This window comes from Bombus huntii, chromosome 12 (genome assembly GCF_024542735.1).
Source record: "Bombus huntii isolate Logan2020A chromosome 12, iyBomHunt1.1, whole genome shotgun sequence".
Taxonomy (NCBI): domain Eukaryota; kingdom Metazoa; phylum Arthropoda; class Insecta; order Hymenoptera; family Apidae; genus Bombus; species Bombus huntii.
The window spans coordinates 2,107,112-2,124,422 of record NC_066249.1 but is presented as its reverse complement, the minus strand read 5'-3'; the positions used below and the strand labels follow the sequence as shown (position 1 = coordinate 2,124,422).

The 17,311-nt window shown below is 37.3% G+C and overlaps 1 protein-coding gene and 1 long non-coding RNA gene across 3 annotated transcripts in view; one reads left to right on the top strand and one right to left on the bottom strand.

The window, feature by feature from the left end:
- The window catches only part of LOC126872015 (carbonic anhydrase 1-like), a 28,963-nt gene that overhangs the window by 721 nt on the left and 10,931 nt on the right, over positions 1–17,311 (top strand). The window contains exon 2 of the mRNA XM_050631480.1: positions 12,104–12,304. Coding sequence (XP_050487437.1) covers positions 12,104–12,304 — 201 coding nt within the window. The remainder of the gene's footprint in view (positions 1–12,103; positions 12,305–17,311) is intronic.
- On the bottom strand, positions 154–17,311 carry LOC126872027 (uncharacterized). 2 transcript variants are annotated; one of them, XR_007691812.1, is made up of 3 exons: positions 16,604–17,311; positions 9,562–11,065; positions 154–9,327 (listed from the first exon to the last, which is right to left on the bottom strand). It is a non-coding gene; the product is annotated as an uncharacterized LOC126872027 (long non-coding RNA). The 2 variants fall into 2 exon arrangements; XR_007691811.1 differs by having other exon boundaries at positions 9,562–9,737.

The window sequence follows — 17,311 nt, the reverse complement described above, 5'->3', positions numbered from 1 at the left end:
ATCGAAAGCTGCAAAAGAAATATACATAATTAATGAAAATGCATCGAGTATACAAATTACTCGTTAAAATATTTAGGGCAAAATAAAAATCTTTATTCAGATTTGGCCGTAAGAATATGAATAGCTGTAATCGAGTAATAAATGAAATCTTCATTAACCTTAAAAATTATGTTTCATTTATTCAATTACATTTCATTTATCTCATGTGCTTTAATTTGTTTAGTTGAAAGCTCGTTTACGGCGTTCCTTTCTTTTTCTACGGTTTGTAACATCCGTTAGGAATTCCATAAATCTTGCAACGGAGAGTGAGAGTTGATGCGTGTTTACCGATTCGCTTGATCGATTCAATCCTCGAGATCTACCCCGCACTCTTTTATATTTTATACTTTTCCAATAAACGTAGCGTATTAAAAATTAAACGCTTCTATCGATTACAATTGCTACGTATCGTTAACTATTATTATTCTATAATCTATAATCGCTTTTCTGACTGATGACTAAAAATATTTTGTTTTCTGTATCAACCTTGCATTCCTCGCGAAGGAACGGTGTAACATAATCTCTGACTTTTTTATGTTCGAAGAAGAAAAACGCGCCTGTTACTTTGGTAAAAATAGTTTCTTAAAGACTTGGAGGGAAGAAAAATGTACGTAGAGGGGACACCGTCATACATGTTTTACAAGAATGTTTCTCTTTGTGTTTAATATTTTTAACGTTTCTTGAACTATTACAAAAATCAGTCACGCTTGTTTTTCTACGAAGAACGATGAATAATTTTATCGTTTTTCTTGTTTAATCTCGCGATTGTTCTATTACTGCTAAGAACTACCATCTCCGCAGTATTTCACAACACAGTATTATTCCATTGTGGTGATTTTGTCATTTTGTTAAATTACCTTGCTAATTAATCTTTTTTCGCTTTGTTGCTTATCTAATAAAAAAAAGATTACGTTCCAACATAAATACTATCCGTATCAATCACGCTAATTAAAAATATTATACGCGTCTACGAAAAACTGTGCATATTCGTGAATCACAGCGATTAGATAGAAACATATCAGTGTTTTAATGGCATAGAAAATAATAAAAATATTAAATAAAAATTAGTACATAGATATCTTCAGACGCTATTCATTTTCGACTGTGATTTCGTTCAAAGCGTATTTGATCTATCTGATACTATATAGATCGATCGTATCTTTCATAACACGTACGGTAAACGCAATTTATGTTTTTCAAAGACCCCAGCAAAAACACATCGTAGCATGCGAAGATTCGCATAACAACGAACAACCATGATTTCGATTTTGACTAATTTTTTAATCAATTCGTCTTATATTGTCTCTTTCTCCGTAATTTATAACCTACATAATACTGCCTCCGGTTATGACTACAAGGCAAATAGGTTAGGAATTTTGCATTGTAAATATATGCTACATCGATGTCGCTGGCATCTTCTTCGACTTAAAAAAACATCGATTAGTCGAACGATTGTCTTTTTAACGTCGTTTACGCGGACTGGAAACGGAAAGTTGAAATAAGAGAGGAGAAAGTTACTGTTCTGTCGGTGATAACAAGTCAGTTCCCATTTTGGGGCACGTTCGATTTTCACGGTGTCACGATGGCACCAGGCTCACTGACCTAAGGCCATTGTCTTCGAATGCAGGGCGTCCCAGTCGTGCCAAGGGACGGCGTTGCATTCGCCATGCTAGCACGGGACACCAACCGGCTCAGTAGGTAAACGAAAATCAATAATTTTCCTCGTTGTACTTCAGGCCGATGCACCTGTTCTCCGTCGGCGGGCGTAGGCAACTTTCTGTATCGTTCTGACCAGCCTAGAGTGTACTCGAAAGCATCGTGCACACCAATACTTCGCTACCGGCCAGAGATATATAACCATAAACCGTGTTAAAACGTGTCGTATAGTATGCTAGTCGTAGACACGTAAACATAATGCGAGAATAGAGAGCACGTTGTTCGCTGGTAACGAGGCACGAACACGCACAAGTTGTACGCGAGGTTCTTGCATTTGTGTAGTCAAATACAGCGGTATGTGCATACTTGGCCACGGGTCGGGATTTTATCCGGTCAGTTATCGAGGGAGATACGAACGTAGGAGATTTTGAATTGATCTACGTTTATATGAACTTCTCAGTGGATAAATAGTTCGTATAATTGGGGTCGGTGTAATAGGAGTACGGTAATTCCGTCACTCTCCGTTCTAGTAATACGTGTTCACGTTTAGATAAGTAGATTCAGATTAATCAAACGTTAACTAAAATTGAGTATAAATGGAGTTGGTATGAATGGTTCTGATGTACGTACTCTCTGCTTCGTTGAATGTAAGATATCGTAGAATGAAGGATGAAAGAGACAGAATTGAAGGAAATCGGGTTTTTATTGAGGACAAAATTGCATAAACATTGCAACATTGCTAAAGAACGTAAGTAAAGTAAGTTATTTCAGTTGCTCTATCAAGATGTACGATACGAAATGTATTAGAATAACAGATACGTTAAATCCGCTATACAAATTGCAGACCCTAAAAAAGTTTTATAATCTGAAAAAAAAATAGATCTCGTCACGGTATCACGCAATATTTCAATTTCGTCAAACTCCATAAAATTGTGGATGTACATAGAAGGAGAAGTAGCGAGGAAATGAATCGAACTTAATAATTGACGGAAGTAAAATAAAGAAAAAAGTGGAGCAAATTTTTGCGATTCTTTTTCGCATTTGATTAAAGAACGTTACGAATGAAATGTTGCATTAAGGCAACGATGGTACTTGATGGGTTCGAATTCGACGTGATCATTTCATTAATATCATTAGTTGATAAATTAGTTGATAGAGGGTTTAGAGTCTCGGTTCGCGAAGTCAATTCTAAGAATTGGTGGGGATAGCGATGGCTAGTTAACGAAGCAAACTCTCGGCCACTTAACGTGGCTCTATTGTACCATATTTAATTTGAGAGGGTCATGAGCACGAAGCACTCGAACACAATTGTTATTACCGATGTAATTGTATCGCGAAAGATCGCATGGCACGCGTCAACCTTTATCGAGCCGATCGTGCGCCAGAATATGAAACATATACACGATCGAGTACTTATATCGCTGTGTTATGTGGAATGAATAATTAAATATGAATGTCGGGCGCAACGAGGCGCGGAAGTGGTGTAACATAGCGCGACGTGATCTAAATTGGGTGAATAAACATCGTAAATAGATCGTCGAAAAAACATGCCTGGGCTGACAAATATTTACCGTGAAAAATTTCCCGCCACGGAGAAGCCACTGACGAGATTTACGTTCTAATTTTGCAATTCGCGCGAGTCGCGATACGTTAATGTCCATTAACACGTTTCACTTGGAAGCATTTGCCAAGGAACATAGTCGAGGAAAACAAACCTTACTTCCAAGAAGAATCGCTTTTTCCATAATTGCATATCGTGGCTCGTAAATATATTCGAATATATATATATACAGATATTCTATGGATATATCACGTGTACGGAACATTTTTTAATCTTGTCATTAGCTGTAATGAGACTCAATTACCATTATTATACCGATAGAGCTTGGAACAAATCAAAATGTACGTAGAATTCATATAATATGTACGATATTATTGGCACAGATCACACGAGTATTTAAACAATTATCCATTATATTGATAAACTTCGATATATTTTGATAAGTATTTTCCTTTCGTTCTAACAAACAAAAAGACCATTAACGTTTCAAATCACAGATACAATAACGATTCGATTGATATGTACCACTAATTGAAGATGGTATTTAAACACGTTCGTAAGCCACTTTAAAACCATAATCCATCGCTTCCAGTCGCTTCGTTCTAATGGTTTTTCATCAAGCAAGAGTCGTAACGATGATCAGATCGATGCGGAATAAACGAAGTGGAAACTGTTTGGCCACTTAACGCGTGTTTAAATATCAATATCGAATGAATCGGAACGATATCGACGTGTTTGCATACCTGGAATGGATGGAAGTACAAGAGGGGACGAGAAGCGAAACGTATAGTTAGACGAAAGCGCGTGTTGGGGGTCGCAGACCCAGTTTCGTTTCGCCTTACCCGGTTACCGTGCATGCCTCTCCGAAATGCCCTTAATCTGGGGCCAATTTGTCAGCGCTATCTTTGAACCGGCGCGAGTGCAATCGCAAAGTCTGGCGGATACCGTGATTTGCATAAATTCCTGGCCGGCGTGCAGATCGCCGATTAAGTCGTTTGGCTTTCCGACCGTGTACCGGCGATTCGCCTAAGAAATGGCAATCGGTTCGAATATTTACTACCCTGTCGCGGGATATTCGATCACTGCCGGAAGTTACACTATCGCGACCATTGTTTAAGACCGCGGCGTTATTGTCCTTCGCGGCAATTAATGAACGATGCCGATTATCTTCCGCGATTATATCGATCTCATGATTTATCATCGGTTTCGATGTAATTAGTATTCTTTCGTCTTATAGTTTCCACTTTTTATCAACTTCTTAGTTACATAAGTACACGGATCCCGTTTACTTTGAACGAAATAGAGGAAATTAAAAAGTAGCAGCTTGATAGAGTTGCGTTCGCGAAGGATTCGAATATCTCGTTTGGGTTCGAAGCACAGTAGAATTGAATGGATTTATTTAATAGATGAAATTTTAGATAATGTCTTATGAAACGAAATCTTGCTGTTATTGAACCCACTTACCTAAATGTCAACTCCTATTACTTGTGCGAATAAAAAATCATAGAAAGTTGGAAGTATCAAGCGGAGTACTGTTTTATGATATAACTACTTAAATCGATCAGTTGAAGAACCTTAAAAGTCCAAGAACAACATTTACAGATATTTTGCAAAATAGCTGTAGCTTCTGCGCGCCATCGATTATTGCCATTGGTTTTATAGTACTGTTTCAATTTAAACTCGTTCACGTTGATTCAGATAAACGTTCATTTATATGTAATTATACGAGTAATCTTTTTTCTACGTTTTAAATGTATAAAATAACGCCACATTGAACGTGTATCGTTTCTCAATTCACCGATTCATTTGTCTGCCGCCAAGATTATACAAACGGAGTTCTATCGCGATAAGTATTATACGTAGAAGTAGAGGATGAAGAAAAGAAGGATCGTCGGTGCGTATACGTAATCAGGTACTAGACTAGACTTAAGTACGTAATACGTTCGAGTATCGCGTTTAAGTTAAGAAGCGAGATCAAAGATAGGCGTTGGAAACGGTGCAGCTCGCGGAAACGAAGGAAAAGTTTTCTACCGCGCGCTTTTAATCGCAGACACGTGTTGCGTTGTACGCTAGGTGAGAAAGAAATTTTCGATACGATCATTTTTTATCGTTCGTGACGAGCCTGAAGCGTTCGGTGAAATCCGTACGAGTACTGTTTTTTTTTTTTTCTTATTTATTTATTCTTCTTTCTCTTCTTTCCTCGTTGCTCGTCGCAGTTAACGTGAAATTCGGGTCAGACAGGAATTTCGTTCGACACAGAAGGATCGAGGTCGGCGTTCCCGCGTCGACGCAACTGCTTGCCCCTTTTTCATTTACACCGTGTCATAGTCCGCTGCAGGGCAGCCATTAATGATTCTCGTTAACCCGGCGCGATCGGCGCTTGCAAACTTCAGAAACACACTTATGAGAAACTACCTTGCAGTACCGCCAACTTTTCGCGATTTATTGCCTCGTTCCGCAACCTGCACATTCCAAACCGATCGTTTCGGGAAAATAGTATGAACAATGTACGTAATTATCGTGGACCGACGCAAATCACGCGACAAGATTATCGTGTAATTTTCAAAGAGTCTCGATAAAATGGAAGTTTTAGCGACGTGGAATTCTTTTTCTATCACCTGCGACTCCTTTCGACAAGTTTAGCCCAAATTCAATAGGAAGGTGAAAAAAGACTGAACGAAACGAATCGTTGTGAAAGATCGATGATCGCGTTATAGACAGCGCGTGTTGTATATCGATTTCTCAGTTTTCTCTTCTGTGCTCATCGATACGTAATAGGTTTCATTGAGATAAGATATATAATTGTATAGAATAAATTTTTGCAGAATAATATGTATGTATTTATGATCTCATCGAGCAGCTATATTCAACCATGAATCATGATTATCCAGAGAGAAGTAAGAGAACCTTGGTTTTAAATAGTTCTTAAATCTTCTAAATATGATCACCGACATGGTAATTAACACGACGGAGGAATGAGAATTACGCGTTTAAAACAGCTGCTTGATTAGTTGAGGTCTGTTTAGAGTCATCGCACGAAGTCGACGCGCCGTTAAATATGGCACACAATGGAGCAGGCAGGAAGATACGATGCGTCATTTTTCTCATCCGGTTTACGTAAAAGGCGTGGCATTGTTGTGCACGCGTATTCGTTAAGAAGTTACACGCATAGTTTAACACGTAATCAAAGGAAGGTTAATCCTCGCGTCTGCAAGAATAATTTCAATGGCAACGTTCACCGACTTTCAACTTTCTAGTTTCCGCTGTGTACGCTATACTACGGCAAGAACAAGGCTAAACTCTAAAAGTGTCAATATCAGTTAATAAAAAGTAATCGAATGAATGTTAGAAGCATTTTCCGTATATAAACGAAAGCACGTTGAGTAGTTTGAGCGTCACAGATCTTAATTCAACTCGATATCTGACTCAATTTCCGCCGCAGAGATTTCTTCGACCCTCCTCCGACGTTCTTCGACTTGTTCGATTCTTTGCACGACGATGTTGCTGTTTCGCGTCGCGATTTACGAGGTGGTCTCGGTGAAAAGGGACTAAAAATAAAGAAGGTCAAAGTGCAAGGTCCGTGGTGAAATTCGCCGAGAAAACGTAGTCAGTGATCGGGATGCGGCGTTTACGCTCGCCTTGTGTCTTCGACAAGGTTGAACGAACCTTCGAGCAGATCTCGACGACCTCGAGGAGATGTTTTTCTGCTTGAAGCGCGGCGGCCTTTGTGATCGCGATCAATGAGATTCTCAACGAGCTTGGAAGAGACTGTGTGTCGAATTGTGCATTCTGATGGCTGGAAGACGCAACGAACGCTTACACCATGATGAATTATTATTTTGGAAACTTGAAACCGCATAATGAACGTTTTTTTTTTTTCGAAGTGGTTACTTTTATCGGGGGTTTCATTTTCTTGCCATATTAATATCGTTTTAGTAAAATTGTAGTATCGTTTGAAAATTGGTATCTTGAGGATTGTTCGACTATTGCAGACAGTTTACAGCATGTTTATACGGTAACGTAGCAAGTGGACGGAGTTATTAAACCAGAATTCGTAACCGGTTATATCACTTTCCACCCACGTAAACTGGTTCACGTGTATCAGTATCTCTCTTACAACTGTTATCGAACAGTTTTCCATCGCGCCGTTCTCACAAGTTCACGCTGCGATTTAAGATCGATCACATACACGCAATAAAATTTCTTCAAGATTTTTCCACACCGAACGACTCGACTCGCTTGTCCAATTTTTACGTACCGAATGTTCCTTTCAGTTTCTTCTTTCGTATAATGCACAATGCTACTTACCTATCGATTAATTAGACCGAAGATATATTAATCTGGTATCATTTGATAGTACTTTCGTATGATTAGAAAAATTCTATATTATAGAAATAAAATAGAAAATGTAAAAGACAGAAAATAAGAGGACGCTTATGTGTCTATACTTTTTATAGTCATTGTATGTTGCAAACTCGCGAAACATTTTTCGGAGAATACGTTCTGCAAATGCACGGGAAATTGGAAGAAACCGGCGGTCACGGTCCATGGGGTTATAAGGGCCACTTTGTAAATTAATGGCGCGCGACAATATCGCGCGTTCCGAACATAATCGCGGTTACGTCGCGCGCCCATTATGTCATCATCACGTGCTGCTCCGCAGCTGTGAACCACGCTGAAATCTAACGTGCGATAGAGGAATGTATGCACGGAACAGCTGTATTTTTTCTCGCTTCAGAGCAAACGAACAGACGATCGTGCTCACACTTTTCGAGAATAATTAACTGTTCGCCTACTTAACGTTATATTGCAACAAGAAATAAAGAACTCGTGACTTGTAATCGTGAACTTTGTTCGATGACGTTAATTCCTTAATTAGAAATATCCACGACTATTTAATGAAAAATAGACAAATAGATGGAAATACATGATCAGTCCATCTGATTCCGCAATATTCTGATCTGATTATAATATGCGATGTTTATACAGTTTCGCCAAGTGCAACTCGCTAGCGTAAGAGTAACGCGAATCGCGTTAGGCGTTTTGAATGCGGTACGTCACTAAGATCGTTTCAATATTGAACCTGTGATTGAGGCCGTGCTAATAAAATTCTATAAGTAGGAAGAAAAATGCGTCACGTGCGATCATGACAATCCTAGATCGATGTATTAAATATCCAATGATGATGTTACTTTCTTTCGAACGTAAACTCCATAGTTTGGGTGCTCTGTTCACTTACGTCGCACATGAATTTCTTTTTCGATCGTGTTTGTTACAAAATCTGCCGATAAAAGTGTCGTGGTGTAATATCATATGATCTTGACACGAAACGAGCCTCCTTGACCTATCCATCACCGAACATCATCTTCGTTTAATCATTGCTCGACTGTCTGCTAATTGTAGCCAAATGTCGACGATCTGCCGTCGCTAGCATTGATAATGATATATCGTGCTTCGGCGAACACTTATACGAAATTTCTTTCTCTACACTTATCGACAGTCGATTCTATCTTTCTATCTTTTTCTATCTAATTCTATCTTTTGTTATCTACCGCTATTTTTCTTATTGTTTATATCTCGAAAGTATCGACAACTCTAAATATAGTTATAGCTGCCTGTGTATCAGTAACCGAATCACAGAGCGAGCGCAAGGCGGGTTCAGCGCGTTCGTCGGAAGCCGGTCCGCGTTTTGAAAGGCCCCGAGGTCTAGGAAATTTATCTGCGAGCATCGACAAAGCGAGATTTTTTTAGAGGCTATTCTGTCAATAGAAAGTGAAGTCGCAAATTCAGTCGATTTTTATGATGTTATGAAAGATTTGGCATCGAAAAAAGCGAAAAAAATTATTTAATATTATTATTGCATTCTATTATTATTTTATATTCATCTTGTAAAAAATATACAATATGTAACAGCATTCGTAAATAAATAATTCGTCGTTGTAAAATTTAAGTGTAGGATTTGAATGTGTATTCAGGCCCCGCAAAATTTTTGAACCCGGCCCCGCAAAAGGTCACGCCGAACCTGCCGAGTCATCCTGTATGTGGTACAAACCTCTCAGTTGAGAAGCAATCTGTAAAAAGAGATGGAATAAAAGAATAATAATTATTTGCAAATTCCATGTATAATTCATGGTATTATATCGGTATTCTAAGTGTGTGTAATCGAAGGACGGGAAATGCTTAAGAATGCAGCCTTATCACGAGCAATATCGGAATCGCGTGTCAACGTTTGAACGAGATTTATGCAACGGCACGTGACCCATGCGTCCGTGATAACGGGCGTCTTAAATCAACCGATAATTTACCTCGATTATCTGGACCAATACAGGCTGTTTTGATGTGCTCGCTATTACACAATCGAGCGTTGTTATTCGCGTGCCATTATCATTAACTCGTTGTTGTTGTTGTCGATTGACCTATCGAAACAAGACTCAGCTTATTGCTTTAAAATGACCACTCACTTTTACCGATAAGTGATATCCTACAAAAAAGAAAGAAAGAACAGCTTCGAAAATACTAGAAACATTGATTACACTTATTCTTAACCGACATTATATGATAATTAAAAAAAAATATATAGTCGTCCCATAACGTCAGTATTTATTCAACGATAAACGTAAGCAATTGCACATCGTATTGATTGAAAGAACATAGGAAAAAAATGTGAAAACTGCTACTCTTGAAAGATTGTTGGTGGCTGAAACGTTATCTCTAACTAGTAATTAGAAAAGCTTCTGCTTTTCACAAGTACGATTAAACTCATGTTATCGATCTGTACTATCACATAGGATAATATCGGAGGTGTGAATTGCACTTCTGTTATTGCGCCAACCACCAAGGAGTAATTTTTAGTAGATATAGAAAGGAAAGTATTCTTCCATTTATCATGGAAAACTTTTACGAATATATTATACCTGTTGCACGAAACTTTTTGAAGCGTCTCATTGCCATTAATGACATACGATTGTCATTGTTGTATTGTAAATACGTATTTATTAAAAAGTTAATATACAGCACGGATAAAGGTCTGAAACTTAGATTAGTGTTATATAAATTGTCCCACTAAATATCGAAGCTTATTATGTATTTTCAATTTTGTTTCAAAGTTTACCAATCTTTGCCAATGTAATGATAGTCGTGTCTTGCAACAGTGCTAGTAAAATTTCAGAATGGGTTTCTATAAATGTTCGAGTCATTTTGTGGCTATTTTATGAGAAACATATAGTGGCTATTTTATGAGCCACTATATGTTTCATTTCTATCGATATCCTTTTATCTGCGAATCGTCAAATTTCTATTACGACTAATAGGAAAATTTCTCTTGGATCGTTCGTGTAAATCAATAAATTATTTTAACTATTTACGATGCCGTAAGCGTAACCAATTTCGACGTCGTTAGCATCGATTTAGCCTCTTCACGAGCCGGTGTATTCTATGCATTACGTTGAGCGTAACGCGAAACTTTGTGACAGACTGCAACCTTAAATATTCATAACGTTTGACAATTCTAATATCTCGTCGGTTGCGCTTCGGTTAGTTTCAATATCATTAAAACGCTGCTCGTAACACACACCACGTCTACTGGATTATTTATAGAGTCAGCACGCTAAAACTTGTTATCTATGTGAAAATGATTAAGGAAGGGTATAAAACTCATGGGGATTACAGATATGACGGATGACTTCCCGCGTCACGAGCCTTTTCTTACACTCTCTAAGTTTTTATCCATTTTGGATCTTGGAGGTTTGTGGAGATCGTAAGTCTGTCTCGCATATTTACTTGACAAATGTTATTCTGACACTTTCTTGGCTGAAATGAGAGAAAAATATTCATTCAAAAAGAAGAGAACACAAAAACAATTAAACATTTTTTCCAGAAACATTTGTTTTACAACTTTTATGCGAAATAATGAACGCGTTTATTGAAAGAAAAAAAAACACTGCATTTCACGAGAAAAGATAAGCTCGCATAGAATTAATCTCCAATTAAACTCTTCCTTCTAATTAAAAAGAGAATTACGATGCTATGAAGGAAGATCGTACAGAATGTTTAAGAAATGACGCCTCGAGATTGGCAAACATTAACGAGATCACACGATTGATAATCATTTAATATTTTATCTAATCAGAATTATGTATACACATAAAATCTAGGCTGCTATGCCATAAAAATACAAACTGTACAATCATCTTGTATACACTGTTATTGACTAATAAAAATCCAATTGTGTATTAAATACACAACGACAAAAAATGATTCAGCTTCTTGATATTTCATCTTTATGTTATATATCTTATATCTTGTGTTATGATGATATTAAAATATTCAATTAATCGAGCACTTTCAAGTATCAATGTAAATCGTTTTGTCTTTTTATCTGAAATACTGACATAATACGATTGAACGAGATAAAATACTAATTCATAGCCTTGTTACAAGACCAAGAACGTGACTTTTAAAGATAAACAAATAATAATACGATCGGACAAAATATTCTTTTATTTTTTTCACGTTTCCTTCAAATGAAGGCAAATGCTAATTTATTGTCGATCAGGATTTTCTGTTAATTCCCTTTACTTCTGTGTAATAAGAAAATAAGTAAATCTTATATAGTACGTTAACATGTACTTGACCAGTGGCACGTGCCTGTATCTAGTAGCTAATTATGCTTAGCCATTTACATTTACTACGACTGAATTCTAATTTAAATCGCTTATGCACAACGCTCAATCGCAAAACGCAAAGGAGATCTGTTGGTAAGAATCTCTCGCGTTCCGTCTTTGCTGCATTTCCCACCCAAAGCACGCTGTCGAACTAAAGCAAATATAATTTACTTTTTGATTACAGGACCAAGCACGTGGGTATCAAAATTCCCAATGGCGGCAGGATCGAGGCAGAGCCCCGTGAATATCGAAACCGACCGAGTTGAATCGGATCACGAGGCTTTGAGTAGCAAACCCCTGCGATGGAAGTATCCGGCAACCGCTTCCCGGAAACTTGTTAATCCGGGTTATTGCTGGCGGATGGACACCGACGGCAAGGGCACGTGTAAGTTTATTTTCATTTTCCACGAAACGATCCGGGAAAGCTACTTATCGCATCGAGCAATTGGCTATTGCCTTTCAGAAGTTGTATATGTAGATACAGATAGGTACCGTGCGTGACCAAAACTACGTTTATTCTTAGCCTGTGATTGGAGTGAAATTGAAACTAACAACGATATAGAGTACGTTTAAGTGTCAAGATTGGAACATAATAGTAGATGCTAATACGGAATAGGAACATTAAATGGTTATAAACTTAGGATAATTCATAATTGAGGAGAATTAAAATGGGTCAACGAGTCTCTTTATCATGATTAAACAGCGCTCAGAAAATGTAATTTTATCTGAATAATATTTTAGATCATGTTCTTCTGGATTTTTAATTATTTTCATAGCTGAATTTCATTGTATAAATACCCCTCGGTTATTAATAGATTCACCCACTCTTTTTTCCTCAGCGTAGAAATTTAGAAGAATACGTACATTGTCGTTCGTCACTTTTTAATCATCATAAATTTCGTTTTTATATATATATTAGGTTGTCTGAAAAGTTTCTCTCGTGTTATAAGGAAATAATAGACGCATGTTTTTTTATTTTATGTTAGTTTATTGAATTATGCACGAACGTAATAATAGAAATATAACGAAATGGGTCATACCTAATTCAATAAAATAATATAGAACAGAAATTGTTGTTCTTCCATTATCATCTTATGAAACGAAAGAAACTTTTCGGACAACCTAATATATATATATAAAATTGTACTTAATACATTTAGTATTATTAAAGTGTGCTAGAACTTTCTTATAAGAATAAAAATAGATTATGAGACCTTTCAAGAAGGGTTAAAAAATAAGATAGGCGAACGTCCATTCAGAAGATAGGATAAAAAATGGCAATTCGTTCGTCATTTCGTATTTAATCATGTAGATAACATACGAATGGTTGTAAAGTAGTTGAACGGATTTGGCTCGCGGTATCGCTTCTTGACTCCAATATTATTTATCATTGCGGATGGAAAAAGAGTGGTTTCGGGGTTAAGAAACGCGGCGTGCCGTGCCGTGTCGTTCGTTCGTGCATTTAAATGCGAAACTAAGAAGTCGTTCGTTAGTTGAAAAGCCTGGGACACGCCGTGAGAACGATTTCGATCCGCAGCATTGAATTGCAGATCGACCACGAATGCAAATATCTCCCCTTCCCAAAGATTCAGTAAGAAGAAACCTTTTCTGGATAGTTGGATCGTGAAATCCATCGAAACCTTTAACACTCCCCCTTCAGAGCTTCTTCTTCAACAAAGAAAATTCTGAAAAGTAGAAATTATCACGATAATTATCACTTGCAATTGTCAGTTTGACTTCTTTGTAATTTTCACTCGGATAAAACAATCGAGAAAGCGTTAGATTTTAAAGAACGGTCGTTGATGTCTTAGCAACAAGATTTCTTTTAAACGCAGAGAATACATTTCTTAATTAAAATTCCAGGAAATATTTAAACATTGTTATCTAGATTAAAATCCTTGGAGGCTCAGCCTACAAGAAAACTCTTCAATTCGAATTCCATTAAAGAGATCCGTTTTATGAGACAATAAATAGAAACATCACAGAATCCAGTGGACGACAATTTCCACCATTTAGCTGATATTAATTCGAATCTGGAATCGATCCGGCTGTTGACAAAGCAAGTATACGATGCTGTTTTCATCACGATGACCCAAATATTAGTCCATGAAGAGCGACGGACTTAATCTGAAGCAGTTCGAAGTAGATTTCAGCGTTAACCGCGGCTAGAAGCTAATTGGTTGCATGCAAGGGCCACGAAACGTGGCTCTAATCGTCCATTTCCGACACTGTGAGAGCCGGTTCGCCTAACAGGAACCCGTCAGAGGAAAAGCTTGCGTTTGCATTTCGTCATCGACATCGTAAATCCCGCGGTCGTAAAACTTTATTCTATGCTTTATCACGATTAACCGTCTTATCTATGGTATTGAAATCCTCGTGAGATTATCACGAGCGAAGAGAAGAAATAAAGAAAGAAAAAGAAAAACAATTTTTGCGAAAGAAATCAGCCGTTGAAACTTATATTACACCTTAAGTACAGGATCGAGTAGATTGCAATTTATATACTTGTTATTAATTCGATAAGTAGCTGGTATACAGGTTGAAGTTCTATACACTGGCTCACGAGAGTATTTCGACATTTATTATCGAAATATTTTATGCACGTATTGCATGTATCATATGCATAAATTCTTCGAAAGTGCATTAGCTGTATAATGAGACACGAGTGTCATGATCGTGTTGGTCAAATTTGAAAGTAATCCGAAAGCGTTCGAATATTTTCCTGTCCCACTGTATGTGTGTTCGGATAGTCGTTTAACGTGTAATTGCTCTTTGAATAAAAACGTTTGATCGCGTAAGAATAGAGTTGAGTTAAGTCATTCGGAGAAGTAAAAGTGCAAGCCAAGATATAGGGAAGTTTGACATTTGAAACGATAAAAGACTGTATTCGAGATAAATCTTCGTTTCGAACGGCCTCGCTAATTTTCACTTTCCCATACGTCAGCGCTTTAGAAGCAAATAATTTCAATTAATTTCTATTTGCTCTAATATGTATCGACACAAAACAAGAGGGTCAAGGCGTTCGAATATCAGGATGATGTATCAGTGACCGTGGTTTACTTATTTTTATCAACTTGTTATCCATTATTTTACAAAAAATTGATGATTATTCCTTGCTTGAGGAATTCGGAAATAATCAAAGCAATTTAAAGCGAATGAATCAAAGATTGTTAATCGATGCTGGTATTCGAACGAATTGCTCGCCACGAAACGCAAGATAACAAGGAAAGACAGATTATAATTGGTTTTTATTAATTATAATTGGAGGGAAGAGTCGTGGAACGAGCGTAGAGTGAATCGTGGTCATTTTCCTCGAACGCTTCGACAACAGTTTCGTGCCAGTCGAGCAGGCTTTTACCTTTGCGAGGTATGTTCGAAACGAGGACGGTCGTGCCGTGACGCATTATGCGTGCTCATACGTGGCAGGAACGAAACGTCCACACGATGGAAATAGAGCAAAGTTTCAGGGAATCGATGACCCCATACCATCGATATATCGTGGCCCATTTTTATTAACGACGACAAATCGTCTTAAACAATCTGACAAACACGCACGTGTCTATCTTTCGAAAATAATCGTGTCCCTTTATTCGACGAACTATTAGGTCCTGCGTAATCGTTTCGTTGTCATTTAGGAGCGATAAAGATGCGAATCTTGTTTGATCGTACAATAATTTGGGAATAGTACGAAAGTTTAACATCACATTAGGGATTTCAAAATTTAATGCACTGATCGTTCCTTGATACGCTTTTTGATCGTATTTTGACAAGATTAGGGTCGTAACAAGGCAATACCATTGATATGTCAATATTAATAATAATCAATAAAATTGCTATGATTTTTTTGTGGATAATACCAGTGCATACAAGTGAATTATATCAGCAAAGAAAAAAGATATTAAATTTCTTGTATATATTTGAATTAATAATACGTGACATAATACGCGATATTTATCGTTATCTTAATTAGATTGTTTTGTACTTAAAAATTATCAGTCTCGAATGTGTTAAGAATGATATACATTTGTATCCGTTTATCTTTTGTTGTTTTGTGTAAATCGACCATCGTTACTTCGTTGTAGTTCATCATGGCTATTCATTATCTTGTTGCAAACTTTGTCAAACCCACCAGCTTTGCGCCACTAATGACTTCAATGCGATACCTTTTCTGCGACATTCCCATTCAAACAACTTTCGCAATTACACTTTTACTACGCAGCACTGGTTACTACTATAGGATTTCTGTACTCGAACAAATAGGAAGATAGAATCTCTATACGGTGTTGTATAGAAGCTAAGGGAACACGGCAATGAACATTGAAATATCTCAGACAGGTATAGAGTGAGAATCAAAAGCGAGTATACATCCGGGAGGCACGGCATTTGCTCAAATATTCTTACGCGTGTGTTGCGCAAATTGAAAATTGATTCTAAAGACGTAGACTACGGATTTTCATGGAAATTCATATTTTTAAGAATGTAACTAAAAAGCATTGTAATACTTTTCGTATTATACGCGTTCTGTGCAATTTTGCGTTTTCAAATTTCCCAGTAAATGCATAAAAATCCACAGTCTAGACACAAAGTATGTAGAAATACAAATTAATAGTAAAAGAGAAACGTAAATAAGTGTTTAGGAAAATCAATGTTGCACGAACGTCACTTTTCCAACACGTATACTCACTTTTGACGCTCGCTGTAGGATCGAAGCAGGTGATCGTTTATTCAGTTTGAAGCTACGCTATTCGATTCGAGAGTTCGTCGACTCTGACCCGCTCGCCATAAATCTTCTTTAACCTTTGCGGTTATGACGCGTGTGGGGTTTCTCTGTTCGCTTTTATCCCCTTACGACCCCAGTATCGTTCTTGTAATTCGGCTAATCAAGCGTATCCTGTAATTCAACGCGCTGAAACGATCCGCGTTCGTTCCAAATGCCATCGTGGAAACGATGGAAACTTTTCTGCCGTCTGTTTTCGCGTTACACAACCGCGAAACCATAATACGGACTAATATTAGAATTCTTTCGCGTGTTGACGATGGTTTCGTCGAAAAATTCTACCGCGTATTCTCGGAGAAGGCGAAGAATCGAGTAATAAATTTACGATAAAGATAAATTCGGGGAATATTCAACGTTCGTTTGAAAGAGAAAACTTAAGGTCAGAAGAATAGAGGAGAATGATTTACATCCCTGGTTCGCTATCTTTGTTTTTTATTTCTTTTTTCTTAGCATCGGTTCATATATCTGTTTCTTCCTGCAATTTTCTACTGATAAGGTTACACTGTCGTTCAATGACGATTTTTAAATGGCCAAGCATGGTTACGTTTTTTTAAATGAAATTACGACGATGATTTCACAGCTTCGAGATTGTGTCTTTAAATAAAATTGTAACGA